General features: G+C 43.3%; 1 protein-coding gene across 7 annotated transcripts in view; it reads right to left on the bottom strand.

Annotated features, from left to right (window-relative positions):
* Positions 1 to 2,934: 2,934 nt before the first annotated feature.
* NR1H4 (nuclear receptor subfamily 1 group H member 4) overlaps positions 2,935 to 24,163 on the bottom strand; it is an 86,836-nt gene continuing 65,607 nt past the window's right edge. For all 7 annotated transcript variants that reach the window (XM_054028886.1, XM_054028896.1, XM_054028903.1 and 4 more), the window contains 2 exons: positions 6,695 to 6,808; positions 2,935 to 3,588 (listed from right to left, as the gene is read on the bottom strand). In XM_054028886.1, the coding sequence (XP_053884861.1) occupies positions 3,350 to 3,588; positions 6,695 to 6,808 (353 nt within the window). In that variant the 3' untranslated portion in view covers positions 2,935 to 3,349. The remainder of the gene's footprint in view (positions 3,589 to 6,694; positions 6,809 to 24,163) is intronic.

The raw sequence follows: 24,163 nt of genomic DNA, 5'->3' as shown, positions 1-24,163 counted from the left end.
TTACTACCAGTGCAGTCCCTCCCCCGAGGTAGCAAAGGTGGGAGTGCTAGCATAAACAGGGCACAGGTGTTTTCACCAACCTGTTCTAAACCTGCTCAGAGCAGATTTAGACAATTCCACTGTCGTAAATACTACACCCACCATTCCTACGACTTATGGAGCAATAAAAGTGACTGTGCAAAGGTGGAGATTTTAAGAAAACACTTAGGTTCCAATCCTGAAAATATGTATTAGCAAAGTCCTGTTGAAGTCAATGGGACTATTCACATATATAAAGTTAAGCACATGTATAAGTTTTTGTGGGATGGAAACTTTAGTGTAGACAAAGCAATATTAGCCACTAGTGAGAAAGTGGCTAAAAAACATAAAAGAAAAAAGCACTCCAGCATAATGCGTAATAGGGAAAGGAGTGGGCAGGACCAAGAAGAGGATATGTTTGTATTGTTACTACAAAACATCTCTGACAAAAGACCACTTCAAAAAGTTATAAATTATCTGTATCAGTAAGAATCCTGTTTTAGATTAGGATAATAATGTTGTTCTGCCACAACTTTAGTGTTGCCAACTCTCATGATTTTATCACATATTTAGTGTTTTTTGTTACAACTTATGTTATCTGAATATGTGAAACTTTCACATATTATGACTGTGTCATATTATGACTTCACTTTAATACACATATCATGTTATCTGAATATGTGAAGCTTTTATTTTTTTAAAAGGTATCCAGCCCTCATGATTGTGGACAAAAACTTGAAAATGTGAACCCTAAAGGGGCAAAGACCCTAATATAAATACCCTCCCCCTCCAAAAAAAACCCTTATTTGTTAAAATCTCATTATTTTTAAGATAATCTCATAATTTTGAGGTCCTGGCTCATGATTTTTGACTGCTTCGGGTTATCAGAACTGCAACTTCTACAATCAAATGTTTAGTCAAAGCAATTAGAGAGGAACTGGCAGGACCTAATAATAATAATATAACAATAGTTTACCTGTGTTACTAACAATATGTTGTTATTAATAGAGAGTCCTGTGGCACCTTTAAGACTAACAGATGTATTGGAGCATAAGCTTTTGTGGGTGAACGCCCACTTCGTCAGATGCACGTGCATCCGACGAAGTGGGCATTCACCCACGAAAGCTTATGCTCCGATACATCTGTTAGTCTTAAAGGTGCCACAGGAGACTCTGTTGCTTTTTACAGATCCAGACTAACACGGCTACCCCTCTGATACTTGGTATTAATAGTTTCTTAACATATTTTTAAAAGTTTTAGTTAAAATTCTCTTTTTAATCAAAAATTCTCACCAAAAATTGTCAGTATTTACAGTTTTTAACCATCATTTTTCATGTATCATTTTCCATTTTAAAAACAATATTTTAAAGAAATAGTTTTTGAAAATTATTTCAAAAATAGAAAACAATTTTTTGAAAGAACATGCAGTCTAGAATAGTGGTTTTCAAACCATGGGTCGCAACCCAGTACTGGAATGTAAGGCACTGGGTCATCGCGGCCGTTAAATGTCCCATCGGCGGTGCTGCCCAGCTAAGACAGGCTAGTCCCTACTGTTCTGACACTGGGCTGCACCCCGGAAGCGGCCAGAAGCAGGTCCGGCCCCTAGGCGGAGGGGCCATGGGGCTCCACACACTGCCCCCTCCCCGAGCACCGGCTCTGCACTCCCATTGGCCAGTTCCCGGCCAATGGGAGCTGGGGGGGCGGTGCCTGCGAGCGAGAGCTGTGCAGAGCCGCTTGCGTGGCTCCGCCTAGGAGTCGGATCTGCTGCTGGCCGCTTCTGGGGCGCAGCGCGGTCCGCGGTGCCAAGACAGGCAGGAACCCTACCTTAGCACCCCTGCTGCGCCACTGACCGGGAGCTGCCCGAGGTAAGCCCGTGCCCCAACCCTGTGCCCCAGCCCTGAACCCCCCTCCAAACCAGAGCCCCTTCCTGCATCCCATGCCTCTCATCCTCGGCCCCACCCAGAGCCTGCACCCCCATAAATCTAATTTATGTTAGATTTTATAACAATTATGTACCCAACAATGTGAGGTCTAGATCCTGCAATATGATACCCTCTGCCTGCATGGAGCCCTATTGATATTAACAAGGCTCTGCCTGAGCACAGGAATCATCCCATAAATACCACATTGCAGGATCAGGGCCTAAATTTGAGGCCTAAACTATTTAAAGTGACATGAACAATTTTAAATCTACTCAGTTAAAAAAATTAAAATTAGTTTCTATTACACTACCCCATAGCCCCATCTTGGCAATTTTTATGGTTTTCTAATTGCATTTTCATATTTTAAAAAGGGTTTTCTTTCCCCTGTTTGCTGTGAAGGAGACCTGCAGAAATAGGAGGTGAAACTGGTTAACTGACTAAACAGTGAAAATAGTGGAAGTTACGGGGCAGAAAGTGCCATCAGATCCACAAAGTAAACAAATTGGAGAAAGTAGAGAAAAATACTTATTTTCCATGTAACCTTTGCTATACTACTCTTGGGTTTTACTTGTAACATTAGAGAGGATTGTGATTTTCAGATTGACAGTGTCCCTTTACAGAGTCCCCATAAAATTAGTGATACATTTATTGTATTAGTTTTAAGAATGATACCTGCTTTTAAGACATCAATAGTGAGATTTAGCTCAGAGCTGCTGATCATGGATAGCTATTTCTGTTATGTAACCTGTTGTAAAATAGGATAGTCTATGGTGGAATTCCACAAAATACACAACGTTATCTCAGTTTTACTTGTGAATATTGATAATGCAAACAGAACAAGAAGTTACGTATTTATGGCATGCAAGAAATAGTTGGATAGTCTGTTTTGAGGCTCTTTCCATTTGTACAGCCAACTGGTTGTCCACCCATTTGAACAAATAAGAGCTTGGACATCTCAAATTAACACATTTCATGGTTAAAAGATAAAAGTATGTTGTGGCATAAATAATTTCCATTCGTTTATTACAGTAAATATTTGAACAACGTCCTTTAATACAAAAGGTCAAGCATAATAGTACTGTGATGAACAAATATTATGAAAACCTGCATCACCCATTTTAAAAGAAATAACTGAAAAATATAATCATTCATTTCAAAAGGAACTAATAGGATATCTCAGTGATGCTGAAGATTATCTCTTTGATCTGAAAGTATAAATACAGGGAAAGTTGTTCTATATTCACATGTGAAAGGCTGATAGTTACATAACATTCAATACATAATGAACAAAGTTTCTGTATGAAATCCTTTGTGTGTTTTCTGTAAAAAAGAAATAAAGAAAAGTTAAAGAAATAACTGTTGAGTAGTTCTATGAAAATAAATGCTATTTGGTCCTTTAAAAATATTTATCACTGAACATCCCAGATTTCACAGAGAAGAGGAGTAAATTTATGATCATTCACTCTCCATGACATCAGCATCTCTGCATGATGATGGTTAAATGTCCGTAATTCTGTAAGACGGCCCAGAAGACATGCAAAATGTTGAGGGTTATCAGTGTGGTAAAGCTTGCAGAGTTTTTGTAGAACTTCAAGCAGTGGTTCTTGAAGTCTTTCCACGGACTCTCTATCCTTTATGTATTGTCGATCTGGTTTGTTTTGAAAAGAATAAGGAAAAAATAATGATTAAATATGCATTTTTGTAGATTGCAAACACTTCTCTGAATCTCTTATGAGAAATGGATGGACTGCAGTCTAGAGTATGTACAGGAATATTAAACCTTTTCACCCTAGCATAGAGCAACAGTCAAACCTGCCAAAAAGAATGTTTCAAGGCAAGAGGAAGCATAAGAGTCTCAGGACTTGTCTACATGATGCATTAGTGCTCATCAGTGGGGGTGTGAATTCTAGTATGCACCAGTGTGCCGTGAACTAATTGTCCCTGTGGATCCTAAAGTTCATCAGTGTTGCGTTGTGCATTAGAATTTACACCCCAGCTGGTGCACATTAATGCACTATGTAGACAAGCCCTACTGTTGCAATTATGGTTGAGACTGCTTTTTTTCATACTCCCTTCTTGCAACCAATCATAACTAGCAAAAAACCTAATTTTCAGGAAGAAACTTCTCATGCCAGTGCTTGGTCTTCTGGGGACAATAACTTGGCCTCTTTTGATTACAGGAAAATACACACACAAATGAAATAATAAAACAAAGCTGATCCTTCATCTTTACTCATTTAGTATGAAATACATCCCTGGACAGAAGACCAGCACAAAACTCTAAGCAAGGGTGGTCAACATTTTCCCATCAAAACTGTTTTTCTAGCTAAAATTGGATTTTTAACTAAATAATCTTTTTTGTGAAAAGTTTCTGCTGTCTATGGATCATTTTAACTTCAAACACTAAAAGCTTTTTATTAGAAAACATCTTCACCATACCTCTGAGGCATTGTAATTCAGGTGCCTTGTACCCCCATTCTCCTCTATGGGCTGGGCTCCCCACCTGACTACATCTCCCATGATGCACTGTAACCAGGAACTCTCACAATGCATTGTGATGACTCATCAAGAGGGGAAGAAGTCATGTATCATGAGAGATGCAGGCCAGCCAGGGAGACTGGCCCATAGAAGAGAATGAGGGCATGAATCATCCAAACTCCATTTTGCATGCAGCAACCTGGTAGCATTTACAAATCAAGATTTTTGGTTTTCAGCTGAAAGCTTTTGGTCAACATTTATTGGTTTTCATTTTTTTCATTTTTCATCTAATTTGGGGGGGGGGGGGGGGAAGAGAGCAGGGAAAGACTCTTTTCCAGGCCATCTCCTGGCACCACCATGGGCGGCGGGTGAAGCTTCCTCTCAGGGAGGCTAGCTCCCCATCCCACCTTTACCACCCGCAGGCCCGTCCCCCACTCTGCCCCAGGCCCTGCCCCGTCCCCAGCTAGGTCCCCTCCCCACTCATCATGGACATCCCTCCTCTCCTTCCCTGCTACTCCCTGATGCTTGCCGCCCCCGCCCCCACTGCTGCTCGCCAGTCCCTCCTCCCGACTCGCCTCCCCGCCGCTCCCTCCTCCCCTCTCCCTCGCTCAGCCCTCTTTCTGCTCGCCGCGTGTGACCCTCCTCTCCTTCCCCCCTCTTCCCTGCTTGGCCTCCCCAGCCACTGCTCACTGGTCCCTCCTCCCCCACTCCTCTGCTCAGCCCCCTCCCACTCACTGCATGCGTCCCTCCTCCTCTCCCCTCCCTGCTTGGCCCACTGCCGCTTGCCGTGTCCCTCCTCTGTGGGAGGAGGGGCCGGTGAGCGGTGGCAGGCAAGCAGGGAGGGGGCTGAGTGGGGAGGAGAGGAGGAACCGGCAAGTGGCAGTGGGACCTCCAGAGAAGGGGGTGGAGAGTGCTGGAGAGGAGCAGCCAGACAGAGAACGCCGAGCTTTTATATGTACCATGCAGGTTCCCGGGCGGCTAAAGAGGCGGTATCTGCTACTCAGCTTCCGATTCATCAGTAATCTCATGGTGGTTAAGTCCATTAATGGCTATTAGCCAGGATGGGTAAGGAATGGTGTCCCTAGCCTCTGTTTGTCAGAGGATGGGGATGGATGGCAGGAGAGAGATCACTTGATCATTACCTGTTAGGTTCTTTCACTCTGGGGCACCTGGCATTGGCCACTGTCGGTAGACAGGATACTGGGTTGGACGGACCTTTGGTGTGACCCAGTACGGCAGTTCCTATGTTATGTTCTTATGTTCCCTGGGGAGTCCAAGGGACCGGGGAAGCTGAGTAGCAGATACCGCCTCCTCAGCCACCCGGGAGCAGGGGATTGGACTAGATGACCTCCTGAGGTCCCTTCCAACCCTGATATTCTATGATTCTATGGTTCTGTGAACCTGCATGGCGCATAATAAATAAGCAAAAACTTCCTGTGGAAGCCCATTCCCAGCAGAGAGGGAAAGAGGCGGAGCCACCACGGCCCAGGCATCTGGGTCAGCAGCCGCTGTGCCAAGGGAGGCTTAGCCTCTCCTGGCTTGTTATACCCACTGATCCGTGGGCACCAATAAGAACTGTACTCAGAGCTTGTTTTTTGCCATATTGCATGTTGGAATGGGAGTGACTGCCAAGTTATGTGAATAAGCAATTGGTCCCTATTCCAGCCATTTTATGACCTCTAAGCCTTGTCCCAGAATTCTCCTGTTCCACTCCTGTGATAGAAGGCCTTTGGTGCCATAAAGCTTTTTTGTATGTTTTGGTGAAAGCTGGAATAGGAACTAGTAGTAATAATAGTAAATATATTGTGATAGGACTGAAAGGCCTCAATTGGGATTGGGGCACCATTGCACTGGTGCTATATAAACATAGAAAAGAGAAAGTCCTGGTCCTGATGGGGCTTACAACATAAAAAACTGCTATTTCCCCTCCCCCTGCTTCTGCCTACAGGTGTTCTACCATGTAGTTATGATATGCCAGCCAGAGTTTTTTCTCAAGACTTAATCCCTTGCTGCTGGTTCTTTAGCACAGTATAATATGATGTGGCAGCTTCCTTTCAAAGTTCTGATGTTCCACTGAAATCGCAATGGAATGTTAGGACATATTTGCTACTGTATATCATCAACACTTGGGAATTTTCCATACAAGCAAAAAGAAAAGCCCTTTCTGATAAGCAACAATATCTTAATTTTTATTCAGCTGCTATAGGCAAGTCATTTTTATGATTTCCTGTATGTAAAAATTATTGTAAAATATTTAATTTAGAAATAGAAATTACCTGGAGTTAGGATAACTATTGCTGTAAGTAGAGCATACTCTTCTTCTGTCATCTTCAGTTCTCCAACACTTTTATAAAAACCAAACATGGGGGTTATGTAATCATCAGCGATACCTGTTAAAAAATTCAGTGATATAATCAAAGACTTTTTAAAAATATACTAAAAATAAATAGTTTTATCTGTGACCCTCTTAGCCTAAGCAGTTAGCCAAATATTTGGGCCTTTGCTAGGTTGTTTCCATTAAAGGAGAAATTGGTGACAGTCAGTATTTCTTTAGTGAAATCCTGTTGACTCCCAAAGAATGTACACAAAGTCCTGTTTCTGTGAACACAGTAGGAACAAACAACAGGAGGCAGTTTCTTTGCTCATGGTTTCCAAGCCTGCTGTTCCAGCGAGTCCTGTGCCCACAAAATCTCTGTCTCTCGCTCTTAGGGCCACATTAATGATTGCATCTGTCTGTCTGCTGGCTTGCTTTCTAGTTGCTTTCTGCATCCAATACATGCAGCTTGCCAAGTAATCCCTTAGCCCCTGCATTTGCAATCAGTCCCAGAAAAACCTCTCAGGGTATGTCTACATTGCAATTAAACCCCCACAGCTGGCCTGTGTCAGATGACTTGTACTCACAGGGCTCAGGCTAAGGGGCTGTTTAATTACAGTGTAAACACTCAGGCTGGCGTCCTGGCTCTAGGACCCCACAACAAGGGAGGGTCCCAGAACCCAGGTTTCAGCCCGAGCTTGAACATCTACACCAGGGGTCAGCAACCTATGGCAACGCGTGCCAAAGGCAGCACGTGAGATGATTTTGAGCGGCACTCACACTGCCCAAGTCCCGGCCATTGGTCCTGGAGGCTCTGCTGCCGGCCTGGGGTCCTACCGCTGGCCCCCTGCCATCCAGGGTCCTGTCTACCGGCCCCCGCTCAGCCTGCTGCCGGCCCCAGGTTCCAGCCACCAGTCCCGGGCGCTCTGCTGCCATCCAGGGGTCCCGGCCACCAGCCTGGGGCTCTGCAGCCGCCCCCAGCTGTGGCCCACTGGCCCCAGCCTGGGGCAGTGAGGGGTGCAGACAGGGGCAAGAGGGGGTGCAGCTCAGCACCCCCACCTTAAAAATTGTTCCAGTGCCACTGTACTGGGATATTTTTAAGTCCTGAATTTTTGCCAACATCACTATCACGTCACGTGGAACAGCACATTGCGTTTGACGTTGTGCATGCCGTCTGTTGCAATTCCCCCCCCCCCCCACTGTGAGTTGAGGGGTACATTTGACAAAATGTCAGCTCCTAAGAAAGCAAAGTTAGATGTCCGTTCATTTCACTTCACAGGAACATCTGGTGGCTAAGTCGTGGCAAGGTTTTGGTGCATTTTGTAAACTGTTTTGATGCAATCAAGGCCTTTTTGTCGGAAAAAGGACAAAACTACCCCGAACTGGATGATGACAAATGGCTGTGTAAGCTCATGTTTCTAACTGATGTCACCGCTCACCTAAACGAACTCAACCTCCGTCTCCAGGGTGCAGGGCAAACGATTCTGAATCTTTATGAAGCCTGGAAGGCATTCGTTGTAAAACTAGCAGTTTTTTCTTGGGATATTCGAACTTCGACTTTCTGCTACTGCCAACACATAAAAGAGCTATCGGCACATTTTGCACTGTCAGTGTTGATGAGATTGGAATGTACATGCAAGAACTGGAATCAGGATTTTCTGACAGATTTCAAGATTTCCAGCAATTTGGCCCAATGCTTTCTTTTCTAATTAAACCTGAAAAGTTCAATGAAAACGACTTGGATTTGTCTGTATTTAAGTGGATGAAGATTTCGAAATGCAGCGCATTCCTTTAAAAAGCTCAGAATTGTGGATATCAAAGTTTGGAGATCTGCGGAGTGCACTTAAAGCTACTGAGAGAGATCATGGGGCCTCTATTCTGACCTGCTGGACGTCCCTGCCAGTGAAATTTAACTGTTTGAAGAAAATTGCATTTGCAATGCTTTCAGCATTTGGATTCACATACCGGTCTGAACAGATATTTTCACACATGAAATCTGTCCTCTGTCCCTCTCAGAGTCAGTTAACAACTGATCACTCAGAAGCCTGTGTGCAGTTTAAACTATCCAAATATGTGCCAGACATTGGAAAACTCAGTAAGGAAAAGCAAGGGCAAGGATCACACTAAACTGATAGGTTTCAGAGTAGCAGCCATGTTAGTCTGTATCCGCAAAAAGAAGAACAGGAGTACTTGTGGCACCTTAGAGACTAACAAATGTATTAGAACATAAGCTTTCGCGGACTACAGCCCACTTCTTCGGATGCATATAGAATGGAACATATATTGAGGAGATATATATACATACATACAGAGAACATAAACAGGTGGGAGTTGTCTTACCAACTCTGAGAGGCCAATTAATTAAGAGAAAAAAAACTTTTGAAGTGATAATCAAGATAGCCCAGTACAGACAGTTTGATAAGAAGTGTGAGCATACTTACAAGGGGAGATAGATTCAATGTTTGTAATGGCTCAGCCATTCCCAGTCCTTAAGGAATCTATCTCCCCTTGTAAGTATGCTCACACTTCTTATCAAACTGTCTGTACTGGGCTATCTTGATTATCACTTCAAAAGTTTTTTTTCTCTTAATTAATTGGCCTCTCAGAGTTGGTAAGACAACTCCCACCTGTTTATGCTCTCTGTATGTGTGTATATATATCTCCTCAATATATGTTCCATTCTATATGCACATTCTATATGCATCCGAAGAAGTGGGCTGTAGTCCACGAAAGCTTATGCTCTAATAAATTTGTTAGTCTCTAAGGTGCCACAAGTACTCCTGTTCTTCTTTTTACTAAACTGATAAGATCTGCATTTTAATTTAATTTTAAATGAAGCTTCTTAAAAATGTTAAAAACCTTATTTACTTTACATACAATAATAGTTTAGTTATATATTATAGAAAGAGACCTTCTAAAAATTTTAAAATGTATTACTGGCACGCAAAACCTTAAATTAGAGTGAATAAATGACGAGTCGGCACACCACTTCTGAAAGGTTGCCAACCCCTGATCTACACTGCAATGTTATACCCAACAGCCCAAAACTGTGAGGCTGAGTCAGCTGACATGGGCCAGCTGTAGGTGTTTTATTGCAGTGTAGACATACCTTAATGGGGGAGAGATAGCTCAGTGATCTGAGCATTGGCCTGCTAAACCCAGGGTTCTGAGTTCAATCCTTGAGGGGACCTCTTAGGGATCTGGGGCAAAATCAGTATTTGGTCCTGCTAGTGAAGGCAGGGGGCTTCAATGACCTTTCAGGGTCCCCTCCAGTTCTATGAGATAGGTATATCTCCATTTATTATTATTATTATTATATCACCCTTGGGGTCAGAGCCAAGAGCATTATGCTGTGTGACACTTGCATCTGTAAGGTATTTGGACCAAGGAACAATGACACTTTCTGGCTCTCTGATAATTATTTGGGCCAAACCAAACAGGAGCATCCTAGACAATCAGTAGGGAAAGAAGTGTATGTAGCTGCTACTAGCTTCCCAACCCGCTTAGAACCTGTGACTGTGCCACGCTCAGCTGATCCATTAATGTAAGAGACTGGTGTTCTCCCAGAAAAAAAGGGAATCCCATGCTCAATTCCTGCCCTTTCTTTTAGAGCAAGTATGGTATGTTTGTATAGGACTCTCGGGTCTAGAGACCATGGGCTTGATTCTTATTTATGCTCAGGCCCCTTTACAGCACTCTGACCTTAAATTACATTCACACTCACTTTGTCTCCTTTACACTGTGCCTTAGTGTACTTGAGAATCAGGCCCAATGAATTCATGCCTTTTTTATGGGGGAGCAGGGTGTATTATAACTTCCATATTCAAATAGGGCTGTTGCAAGATGACTTAATACAGTTGTCTGACGCTGTCTGATGGTGGGCTTCTGGGGTGCGTTTAGAATTCCACACCAGTGGTTCTGCAGCAGCAATGCCAGGGCAGTTAACCCCATAGGTTTGAAGGAAGGGATCCTATTCTATTTCCATAAGTGAAACTTGTTATTTAATTATCCCAACCACTAGGAGAAAACGCATTTCTGAGTTTTGAGCTAATCTTGGCTAAAAGTTAAGGTTTTGGGTGGAAACCATTGTGGTTTTGCATGATTTACACAAAAAGGAAGCTAAACTTTGTAGTTTTAGTCACATTTTGCTTTGAGGTTTGGCGATTGTTCAAACCCGAAAACTCAAAGTGAAACTCAGTGGCTGCATATCCACAGGAAGCAAAATAGAAAAATTGAGAGGTCACTTGACTAAACTATGATTAGTCACTTTCTGCTGCTATAGGAATAAACATTTCTACTGTTTGAAATAAACTAGCAATAAAGAACACACTCTTTGGCGAGTAAATCTAACCCATGGTGCACACTGGAATTAAACATATAACATTAACCACTTGTGTTAATTTCAGGTTACAAACTGCAATACTGAAGCTCTTATCACAAGTTTTCACAGTCAGGCCCTTTTGAAAAGGGTCAGAATCAATTAAGCAGAAATGTATGATGAGCGTCCGCTTGTCATATGTGAGTTAATTGCGCTCTTGGGGCTTCAAAAACAATGAACTACAGCCAGAGCCTCTAATTTTCCACTGTAATTTTTCTCATAATTATCAGAGTTAGCTATTTAAAATGTTGAACAGCTGTTTTCGCTAAGCTTTCAGGTCCATCTATTCCTTTAGAAAGAGAATGCTTTTTAAAAGTACCACTATGATTAAATATGACAAAATTAAATGCCAAAGCTCATATGAAAACTGAAAAATGTAAAAGATCTGTACAATTTAGCATTGGAGTTTGACAGAAAAAACTCCCCATTGGAAGCGAATGGCTCAGAAATCACTGCATGAAGGTCTGGGAGCAAATAAAACATGTCCAGATTTGTTGTGCCATTGGATTACCATCATCTTCTTGATTGAAAACATGGAAAATTGGAGAGGGAAGGGAGAATCCTAGCAAGACTGCCTCTTTCCCACTCCTGACTCATTCCTCTCCCCCAATTTCCATTGTTGCCACCTCTCCTGATTGTCTCATGACATTTGGTACTTCAGCCTCTGCAGTCAAGTGATTATATGAGAATCCCAGCTTTTGTTTTTTCAAAAAGTTTATGCCCTTATGGTTGTGGAGAAAAGCTTGAAAACATGACCAGAGGGTATCCCAATGACTCAAAAGCTAGAAGGCAAACAAAAGGAGCCCCAAATGTATTTTATTCTAAAATCTCATGATTTTTCAGCCAGTCACATTTTTTGAGGTGCTGACTTGAGCTTTGAATAGTTGGCATTGGTAGTGATGAGTTTCTGCACTGTTCTCTTCAGCCTCTCTGATACACAGTGCACCCAAAGCGAAGTAAAAATGACCATAATCAGAGGTCCCAATTCTGGGGAAGGGTGTAGTCACTCTGCACCATGCCAGCAGTGGAATCTGGATCTAAAGCAGGCATAGGTGGCCATGGAAAGATCATCCGATGGTAGAGAGATTCCCCAGTGGCTCCTACATAGCGGGAAATGGCTGGGGTTTCCTTGCACCTTCTCTGATCTATGGCTGGCTTATCTGTCCTTATCTGCCCACTGACAGTTTGGGCATGACTTAGAGCAGCAGGAGACCAGCCATAGATGTAATAACCCAGATCTATGTGAGCCCAAAAGCCACCTTTGCCCACCCCTTTCCTCATCTCTGGGGCTGTGCTGTGCACTCCTGGGCCCATCTCTCTATTGCCTACCACATTGTGTACTCATTTCTAACAGTGCAAAGTGGGTACAGAACACCACCATTCTGATGTGGTAGCATTTTACACTCCTCTCATTCTGGGGTAGATGTCTGCATGGTTTATTCACCTCCCTGAGCAACATAAATTATGCCGACATAAGCTGTAGTGTAGACATAGCCTAGAGTTTCATCTGTACTACAAAATTAGATAGATTTAACTATGTCAGTCAGAGGTGTGAAAAAATCCACACCCCTGAGCGGCACTGTTAAACTGACCTAATTCCATATGTAGACAGTGCTAGGTTAATGGAAGAATTCTTCCACTGACCTATTATCTGTCAGAGAGGTGGATTACCTACGCTGATAGGAGAATCTCTCTCATTGGTGTAGGTAATGTCTATGCTGTGTCTAGGGTGACCAGACAGCAATTTTGAAAAAACAGGACAGGGGGTGGGGGGTAATAGGAGCCTATATAAGAAAAAGCCCCAAATATCAGGACTGTCCCTATAAAATCGGGACATCTAGTCACCCTAGCTGTGTCGCTGTAGCGTTTTAAGTGTAGACAAGTCGTATATGCCTGTACAGTGCCTAGCACAATGAAGCCCTGACCTCAGCACCATTGTGATACAAATAATAAGTAAAATAGTAATAAGCAGGAAAGGGAGGAAAGAATGAAGAGGGGTGTTATAATATTAGAGCGTATGCTTATGTTGATACCAAAAAGAATAGAATTTTGAAATGTTTCAATAGTCAAATGAAGCAAGAGACTATTGTTAGCTAAAAAGTGTAAAATGATAAGCCCCAGTGGAAGAGGCTTTTCTGGTTTTGTTCTATTCATCTTTCTACAGACCTCTTCTGCACTATTTCATCATGCACTAACTGCTGTTTCATCACAAGAGGGAGCTGTTTTCTTATAGGACTGAAAATATTTCAGTTTGGATTTAATAAACCCCCATCAGGAAAAAAAACAAAACAAAACAGAAAGAAATGTTTAAAATGCCTGATTGGTTTGGTTTTTTTTAATTGCTATTATGAAATAGGTAGAGGTGGTCTCATCTCCCTTCAGGTGCTTATGAAGCAGATTAAAGGTGGCTTTTGGATAGTAACTAGGGGGAGTTTGGGGTCCTTCTCAAATGTCACTGCTGCAGTTTGCAGTTTAGAAGTGAAGGCAAGACATATTGTGTTTGTAGTTTTATTCTAAATTTTTTATTTGATTTTTAAAAGTCTTTCTGGCCTCACTGAGAACAGAAAAAATAAGCTAGCTCTTACTTTTGTTTATAAAAAATCTGTACAATGAGACGTAGAAGAAATCTGTACTATATATTGTCCTGCAGGCACATCTTCCAAATTAATATTCACCAGCCACCCTTTCTACCCTCTTTCAAAAATCTTCTGCTAGTCCCATTTGTTCTGTGAAGCAATCCAGGTACAAAGAACATGCTCCACTCTGTTTGCCATTTTGTAATGTCATGTATCATACAGACCTGGGCCTATAAGGGATGATCTATCTTCTATGGAGTCATTTAATTGACTTCAATATATGAGTAAAGTGTCCTAAACAAATAAGAATCTCTGCCTTGAAGAGCTTTACAGTCTGACTTCTCTAGAAGTTGCATCAAGTCATTAATGGGAGATATTCATGAAATCTTTTCATGAAAGCTCTTCAAAGCAGAGACTCTTATTTGTCTAGACCACTTTACCTATTGTACAACTTCATTAATATCCATGGTTTCATATACATGATTTTTATCTTGCTTTTTAAGGGTTTAGTCCTGCAATTCTTAGACTAGCAAAACACTCCTTGAAGGCAATGTGAATGAGGTCTGCATAGGGTCTGCAGCTGCAGGCCCTTAGCAGTTAGTTGGTTAAAATAACCAGAGAAAATGAGTATTCCTTTCCCTAGTAGCCAGTCAATATTTATCACTGTTGTTGAAGCTACATTTTCTGTATGTGTTTATTTTCATTTGCCTCTTTTCAATAATAAAAATTAAACAGACCTACCTGAATGTAAGCTTTAGAGAAGTGTTTATGACATCTAGATTAAAAAAAAAAAACAACAAAAAACTTCTACCTGGGAGAATGTTTTGTGCTAATTAACAATGACTAAGACTGTGTTGTTAATATGGATGAAAAGATCTTTCATCAGGATAAGTGTGAAGGTGCCAGTGGATATTAATCCTAGCAGTAAATGAACTGTTGTTTTATGGAAAACAAAATGTATTAATTACTCACTAAATAATAACTTATCTTTCACAGAATCTTGTCTGTCAAAATTGTTTTCCAGACTCAGAAACTTTCACTGGAAACATTGACTTTTATTTTATTTGAATGTTAACAGTGAAATGCATCACAAGACCCTATAATCATTGGGGCAGATACACCCAGGGTCTCTGCTGGCTGTGAGTGGTGTAGACCCTGGCAGGGCATAGTCGACTTAGTAGAGAGGTTGCAGCACCAGAAAGTGGACACATGACCTCTCCTCCATCAGGTGACTGTTAGGGAGATGAGCAGGGAGAGGCATTAGCTGAGAAGAAGTCATGACCAGTGAAGGAAGTGGTGCATCTCCTCTGCATTCACCAGTGTGGCTCAAATGGAACCACAACTGCAGACCAAAGCTTAACATGGTTTGGAAAAGTGAGGGTATTATCACGCCCACATCTGCCCATCCCATGCTCAGCAATTAGTTCTGGCTCCCACCCCCAAATCAATCCTGTCCCCCAGTCTGCCACCCATCAATTCTGTCCCCACAGCCCCACCTCTGTTCCTACTGCAGACCTGAGGGGGCTGCAGTAGAGTCCTCTTTCCCACTTCCCAGGCTGGGTGTTGCAGGGAGGGAATTGGGGGGCAGAGGAAGCAGCCCATTGCTCACAGGAGTGAGGTGGTAGCCAAGCTGGCATGGGCTGCTGGGCTCCTTAGCTCCCTCCTCCCAGGGGCATCACTTCAGCATCCCCCCTTCCACCTTCCTGCTGAGGCCACAGCTGCTCATGGGAGAGGAGCGCAGTCCCATCCTGGATGTGGGCAGGGTGGTGGCATGGCATGGCCTTCCTATCCCGGGGAGTAGGGGGTGGCAAGCCTGGGGAGGGTATCTCATTGATGGCCAGCCTGGGGCAAGGATTGGGGCCAGGCTCACGCTGCACGGTCAGCTCCAGCCCAGGCCGCCACTGCTGCTTCCTGTCCAGCCAGTGAGCAGAAGGAGCAGCACCGACATCATGCAGATTAGGAGCCCCAGCCCAGGCCACCCCACAGCAGCCCCCCCAGCCCTGGAGAGGCAACTGGCAAGGAGCTAGGACGGGTCTGGGGAGGGGAAAACCAAGGTTGGGGGGAAGCAACTCTCCCCCCTATGAAATAGAAAATGATGCTCCTGTCCTACCCGCCTGTGAGAATGGTGTCAGGTTGCTGAGGGGAGGGGAATAGAGCTCTGCCTCCTTCCTGCAGCAGCCCTGATTGGCTACTCTTCACCAGGAGATGAGAAAGTGGGGAAAGCACCCAATCAGAGGGGCTTCCCTGGGCAGCAATTAAAATGTGCACCCCTCAGCAACTCAGCTCGCCTCCTAGAAATTTTATGTGCCAGGTCTGTGACTTGTTTCACAACCCATCCCACTTTCAGTACTACCTCAGCAGAAACCCCTGAGGGAAGGTGGTGTTGGAAACACACACTCCTTTGGGGGAATTACCTGCACGTAGGGAAGACGGCCTGGCTGGCAAGGAGGTATAATTCATAACTCCCTTAGGTAGTTTTGGTGACTCTGGTCTGTTTATATAAACATACAGTAGTAGTCAGCTTGGGAAACGTATTTATATAGATGAAAAGCGGTTGTGTTCTCTGTGGTCTATCTCAGTGTACAAATTTAGTAGAAAATTCCCTGCGTATTGCAATTAGAATGCTGTATTCCTCTGCCTCTATAGATACGAATTAAACACTTTATCTAGCTATAATGCAGGAATATGCTGCTGGCTACTTCATGTAGCAGATGGCTCTGAAATATTCATGAACAGAATTTTCCCATGCTGTATATACCCATGGCTGTGTGTATTACAATGCAGTGAAATGTTATGGAAGATGTTAAATCATCCTGTTTTAACGAGGTTGTGTTTATTTGCTTGTTTTTGTCTTCTTCTTTTTCAGGAATTCCATTTTGAACATGTTTTAAAAATTGTCTCACTGTGGACAACACCACCATCCTGTCCGTCACTCGGGCCTATAACCTGGGCATTATCTTCTTCTTAGAACTATTTCTAGGTCCTCACATCCCAGTCATATCTAAGTCTTGCTGAAAAACATCTCTCAGATACAGCTTTTCTTAGCCATCCACACAACTAATGCTCTCATCCCGGCTCTCATCTCGTGTCTCAATTACTGCAACACCCTTTACTCTGACCTTGACAAAGACAATCTTGCCCCACTGATATCTATTTACAGGGCCGGCTTTAGGCCGATTCCCTGGAATCGGGCCCCACGCTTTAGGCGCCTTTTAATTTTTTTACTCGCTCCACTCCGGGTCTTCGGCGGCACTTTGGCAGTGGGGGGTCCGCTCCAGGTCTTCGGCGGCATTTCGGAGGCAGTGCCGCAGAAGACGCGGAGCGGACGCCCCGCCGCCGAAGTGCCGCCAAAGACCCAGACTGCTGCTGGGTATTCGAATCGGGCCCCACAGGTCCTAAAGCCAGCCCTGTCTATTTAAAATACTACTGCAATGATCATTTTCCTAGCCCATCACTTTGATCATGTCACTCCTTCTGGGAATCCCTCCACTGGCTCCCCCTTCTCTATCTCATCAAACATAAGCTACCTGTCTTCATTTTCAAGGCCCTATCCCTTCCTATCCTCTCACATTCACTAGCAAGGAGTCAACTCTCATCTCCGATTGGCCCAAGATACCAGCCTCTATTGACCACTTAGTACAAAGGTGTTTGTTTGAAAATGTAAATTCTCTCACACTGTCCCTCACATGTGGGAGCAGCTCCCCATAAACATCTGCAAAGCTAAGTCATTAGTCCTCTTCAAATCCCTCCTTAAAACTCTCCTTTATTATGATGCCTACAAAAATCTTGACAACACGTGGGCTGCTTGTATGTTGAGAGTACTGCCTGTCATGCTGATCAGTAATGCCGCATTGTTTCCTTGCACTCCCCTATCTGTTGGCTCTTGTTTGATACTAAGATTGTAAGCTCTTGGGGGCATAGGTGCCAGGGCTGGAGCACCCATGGGGAAAAATTGGTGGGTGCTCTGCACCCACCTGCAGCTCCCCGCCCCAGCTCACCTCCGCCTCCACTCCTCCTCCTCTGCTGAGTGTGCCGCTGCGTCCTGCTTCTCCCCCCTCCGTCCCAGCGCTTGGCGCTGCGAAACAGCTGATTCGCGCGGTAAGTCTGGAAGGGAAGGGGGAGGAGGCGGAACGTGGCGCGCTTGGGGGAGGAGGCAGGGCGGGGGAGGGGATTTGGGGAGGGATCCAATAGGGGCAGAGAGAGACGGAGTCGGGGCGGGGACTTTGGAGCAGTGGTGGAGTTGGCCCGGGGGTGGGGGCACGAGCCCCCACCAGCGCCAAAAAAAGTTGGCGCCTGTGCTTGGGGGCATGGAATGTCTTCTTGTTCTGTGTCTGGACAGCACCTCGCACAATGGAGTCCTGGTCCAAGGCTAGGACTCCTAGATGCTACAGTAATACAAGTAATTAATAAATAATAATTTATTATTATGTTATTATTATTTATAAAGCTGGAAATACTGGGAGTGATTATTTGTCCATTATTCCTGAGCCAAATTTTGCCTTTGAGTGCACATGAGAGACTCTCATTGAAATCAGTGGGAACCATATGTTCACATGCAAGGACAGAACATAGCCTCTTACCAATATTTTAGAATAAAGTGGTTACTTCCCTTCCTGCCTATATCTCATTGTTGATGTGTTTCAGGTGATAAAGGGCAATAGGCAATAGTGTATTTCACACTGAAAAGTATTCTTCTACTCACTGAAAAATTAGAGCCAGATTCTACCACACTTACTGATGTGAAGTAGCATTTTATTCCTTAATGCTGATATCGAAAGGCTTATTTGTGGAATAATGTGCTAGAGTAAAAGTATCAGAATCTGACCCTTAATGACTGTCATCATAGTTACAGTGTATAAATGCTCATTGAGAAAATATTTTGCACTTCATAAATGTTTTAATAATATTGCACTATCAATAAGTGGAATCTGCAAATCACCGTTAAAATTACAGAAGTAAACTAGGCATATTACTGAGATGTCAGCCTTTCACAGAAATAACCAGTTAATTGCAATGTGGTATGCATTCTGAAGCATCAATTAACATAAAAAAAAGGCACAAGCTTTCATTAATGTTAAATAGGTTTCATTGGTACCGTGTAGGAGAGGAATTCAGTTTCAGCAACATTTAAAGAAAGAACTTTTATATCGTATTATGTAAAAGACCCTGAGGGCATGAACAAGGCAGTTGGTGAGACGTGTTGCTACTTAGCCCAGTATATTAGTCACACTAATAAATAAAAACATACTGCATCAGCCTAAGAATCAAATGAAAGCTGCTAATGCTGAAAGGTCATCGCCACCAGATCTCTATGGTTTCTTTATCAGAAAAATTTTAAATTCAATACAACTGTAGAGGGGGAAAAGCATAAATATTAATAGAGGAGAGCCATTTCTAAGAGAACATCATGACAGATGACAAAACATTGGACAGCTTGCGACTTTTAGACAGTTTTTTCCCCATTTTTATGGGTACATATATCAAAGCCTGACAATAGGACCTAGCTGACACTTAGACACTCGCCTACATCTAAAAATTATTTTATATGGATTGAAGTTCTGACTGAGGACTAAATTCAACAATATACAACTTCTTTTTAAGAGGGTCAGTCTTTGGTGCCTTTCTAGAAGCTCCAAGTATTCCTGATACATTATTGCTTCCCTCTACTCTCATCCTTACCCTTTTATATAATATGCTTACCTGCTTTGAATTTTGCTTACCTATATTTGTGTTTCCTCAGTGGTTCTCTTTTCTGTTTGTGTGTTTTTTCTTTTCATTCAACTTTGTCTTGTATGTTTGTTTGCTGCTTGTTTTGCATTGTTCTCCCCTCTGCATTATATTTTTTACTGCTCTTGGATTTTGCCTTCTTACCTAGGATAGTTTTTATTTCTTTGCCTGAATTATTTAGCATTTTTGTAACAAGAAATAATGGCAGTGGGTAGCTGCAACTTTTAGTAGAACGTATTCATGGGGTTAAGGCCAGAAGGGACCAGTAGATCATCTAATCTGACCTCCTGTGTATCACAGGCCATTAAATTTCACAGTTACCCCTGTATTGAGCCCAATAACTTTTATATATAAATGAATTGCATTAGTAATACTTATGCTTACATATACACCTTAACTAAAATTTTCAAAGATGATAAGTGAAAATTGCTTTAATTTTGGGGTGTCCAATTTAAGACAACTTAATGAAATTTGATTTTCAGAAGATAGGTGCTCATTTCTTTATGAAAATTAGGCCCCTTTAAGGTGTAACAAGTTGGACACCCTAAAACTGAGTCACCCCAAATCACTAGTCACTTTTGAAAATTTAGGCCCCAGATAATAATCCAGCTGTGAAGTTTGACCCTGTGATTAGTTACTAAAGTGAGATTTCATTTCTTGTGTGTGCTAGACTATTTTCCAATTTGGAATTATTTATCTTTAATTATTGATTCATTTTAAACAAACTACCCAAATAATATAAAATGTGAACAGTATAAAATGCTGTGTTGTGGTGAGTTTTCAGACAAACATTTTTCCTCTAAAGTTTGTGGTTCCCAGTAGACTAACAAACTATCAGGCATGCTACAACAGTTCATATATCTATACCGGGGTGGGCAAACTTTTTGGGCCGAGGGCCACATCTGGGTGGGGAAATTGTATGCAGGGTCGGGTGCAGGCAGGAGTGCAGGGTATGGGAGGGAGTGCAGTGTGCAGGAAGGGGCTCAGGGCAAGGGATTGGGGCAGAGGAGGGGTGCGGAGTGTATGAGGGGGCTCAGAGAAGGGGATTGGGGTGCAGGAGGGGTGCGGAGTGCAGGAGGGGGTTCAGGGCAGGGGTGGAGGAGGGGTGCGGACTGCGGGAGGGGGCTCAGGGCAGGGGGTTGGGGTGCAGGAGAGGTGCGGGGTGTACAAAGGGGATCAGGGCAGGGAGTTGGGGTGCAGGAGGGATGCGGGGTGTACAAAGGGGATCAGGGCAGGGAGTTGGGGTGCAGGAGGGATGCGGGGTGTACAAGGGGGATCAGGGCAGGGGTGCAGGAGGGGTGCAAGGTGAAGGCAGGGGGCTTAGGGCAGGGAGTTGGGGGGCGGGGTGCAGGAGGGGATCAGGCTCCAGCCCGGTGCCGCTTACCTAAAGTGGCTCCAGGGTGGCAGCGGCGCGCACTGGGGCCAGGGCAGGCTCCCTGCCTGCCTGCCCTGTCCCCGGCCCCGCGCCGCTCCAGGAAGCACTGCAGCCCCTGGGGGGGTGGGTGGAGGGCTCCACATGTGCTGCCCTTGTCACGCCTCCAGGTACCTCCCCCGAAGCTCCCATTGGCCACGGTTCCCCGTTCCCAGCCAATGGGAGGTGCGGGGGGCAGTGCCTGGAGGCAAGGGCAATGCACGGAGCCCTCTGCCCCCCCGCTCGGGGGCCGCAGGGAAGTGGTGCCGGCCGTTTCTGAGAGCGCCACGGGGCCTGCAGCGCCACGGGGGGCAATCCCACAGGCCGATCCAAAGCCCTGAGGGGCCGGATCCGGCCCGACCCCCTGGTCTATACCTTAGTCTTCAAAACACCAAAAAGAGTCTGTAATTTTTCTATCCCTTTACATATTATTATGTTAATTTTGTTGGGGTCTGGGCTACATAGTCCATTAAATTCCTACAATATTTTAAGATTCTAGAAGCATCATGTAATAAGTCAGTGGCAGATGGCGTATGAAAGAAATATTTGTTGAGCTAAACAGAGTGCATTTGTGAGATAGACAAAAGTATCATTTTGCATTTCATAATAACTGTCCCTCTCTAAAGTGGGGAAAATGTACAGCCAAACATTGCAGATTTGCAGCTTTCTAACTAACTGGTATAAGTTCAACAAAATACGGAGGAAGTAAACTTAGATATTCTTTGCATATTTGCATGATGAATTGTATGTTCAAGCCCAATGTTTACAACATTTTGATGAGAGAATTGTACTGACGATGCTTTTTTTTCCTTTACATTATCTGAAGCTATATACATTGCAAATATCCAAGGGCCTGATACTGATACCCCCTACTCATGCAGAGTAGTACCTCAGTCCCTGAGTAATCTGATTAATTTCAAAATCACTGGGACTACTCCTGGAGCAAGGACCTATTCAATATGAGTAAAAGTATCAGAATTAGCTGCAAAATGATTACTGTTTTGGCTTTATTTTGGTTAGAGTGAAAGCCCAGTCCTGCAAACACACACTTTTAACCCAATCACTGGGCGGGGAAGTCTGGGGGAGGCAAGACTATATATAGTGAAACCAGGAGGGGAATGGAAGGTTATTTTGCCCTGCAATATGGAGGTCATGGGTCCTCAAGAAAATTTCTATTTTTGATATTTTAGAAGTTTTAATAGCATAAAAAGGAGGTAAGCTTGCACCCTCTGGTTTGTATTATAAGCCTATTTTTAATGGTAGTTTGAATGATTACCACCCTGTGGTTTTGGAAATGTGGGAAAGCACAGAAAGATAAAAATATAATGCAAAGACAAACACTGACATAAAAAGAATTAGGGTGAAGTAGCAAAGGCCTGGCCTGACATAATTAATTAACACCTGAAGGGAGGCCTCATTTTTTGGAAAATAAGATTAGGGGAAGATATAAATGTTGATTGCTAATAAATACATGTACATGTTTAAGAATATTCATTGTGTGGTAAAGGCTCTTTCACTGGTAAAAGGTCCCATTAACCCACAGAAGGCCATTGCTCCCGGAGGGGGAGGAGAGAGCCCTAAATTCTGCGGGAAACACAGTAGGATTTGACTTCCAATTTTCAAATGATGCCTTTTTACCTCTAATCACTTCTTTTACTTTGTTGTTTAGCCATAGTGTCACTTTTTGGTCCTCTTATTATGTTTTTTAATTTGGGGTATACATTTAATTTGAGCCTGTATTGTGGTGTTTTTAAGAAGTTTCTATGCAGCTTGCAGGCATTTCAGATTTGTGACTGTACTTAATAATTTCCACTAGCTTCCTAATATTTTTGTTGTTCCCCTTTCTGAAGATAAATGCTACTGCAGTGGGCTTCTTTGGTATTTCCCTCCCTCCACCCCCACAAGAATGTTAAATTTAATTATGTCCTGGTCACTATTACTGAGAATTTCATGTATATTCACCTCTTGAACCAAATCCTGTGCTCCACTTAGGACTAAATCAAGAATTGCTTCTCCCCTTGTGGGTTCCAGGACTAGCTGTTCCAAGAAGCAGTCATTTATGGTGTCTAGAAATTTTATTTCTCCCTCCCATCCCAAAGTGACATGTACCCAGGCAATATGAGGATAGTTGAAATCCCCCATTATTACTGAGTTTTCTATGTTTATAACCTCTCTAATCTCCTGGAGCATTTCACAATCACTGTCACCGTCCTGGTCAGGTGGTCGGTAGTATATTCCTACTGCTATATTCTTATTATTCAAGCATGGAATGTCTATCCATAGACATGGATGGTAGTTTGATTCATTAAGATTTTTTACTATATTTGACTCTATGCTTCCTTTATAGTGCCACATCCCCACCCGCATGACCTATTCTGTGATTCCTATGTATTTTGTACCCTGGAATTACCATCTCCCATTGATTATCATCGTTCCACCAAGTTTCTGTGATGCCTATTATATCAATAGTCTCATTTATGACCAGGCATTCAAGTTCCCCCAATTTTAGTATTTAGACTTGTAGCATTTGTATACAAGCACTTATAAAATTTGTCACTTTTTAGTTGTCTACCATTATATGATGGAATTGAATGCGACTCTTTTTCATCTGTTTCTCTTCAGCTTCTGTCTGTAATTTATTAACTTCTATCCTCTCCTCTTTACTAACATACAGAGAATCTCTGTTAATAGATCCTCCCTTAAGAGATGCTTCCATTCGCACCATGTGCTCTGCCACATCTGTCAGCTTTCCCCGGCTCTTAATTTAAAAAACACTCAACAACCTTTTAAATTGTACACGACAGCAATCTGGTTCCATTTTGGTTCTACTGTGTCCTGGAAAGTCTCATCTGTGTACCTCTCTGTCTCCCTTAGCTCCTCCAGTTCGGCCACTATGGTCTCCAAAGCCCGTACACTAGTCTCTGAGGGCCACAAGTTCCTTGCACTGAATGCACACATATGTCACCTGCCCACAAGGCAAGTAATCATACATTCTGCATTCAGTGCAATAAACTGGATAGCCTCCACTCTGCTGCTGGACTTCTGTCTGCATTCTTTCTATTCATGTAGCTTTTGTTGTTGTTGTTATTTTGGGTGGGGGTCTTTATTGGCCTAAATTTAGAGACTGTTAATAATGTGTATCTGGCTCTCAGGCTCCCTCTCTAAACTCCCTCACAAAACTCCCGTCAGCTGCTCCTGTTCACCAGCTCAGTGGTTCTCAATCAGCATACCCCTGGGGGTACACAGAGGTCTTCCAGGGGGTACATTAACTTCTCTAGTATTTGCCTAGTTTTACAACAGGCTACATAAAAAGCTTTAGCAAAGTCAGTACAAACTAAA

This window comes from Malaclemys terrapin, chromosome 1, assembly GCF_027887155.1.
Source record: "Malaclemys terrapin pileata isolate rMalTer1 chromosome 1, rMalTer1.hap1, whole genome shotgun sequence".
Classification (NCBI taxonomy): domain Eukaryota; kingdom Metazoa; phylum Chordata; order Testudines; family Emydidae; genus Malaclemys; species Malaclemys terrapin.
This window is presented reverse-complemented; position numbering and strand designations above follow the sequence as displayed.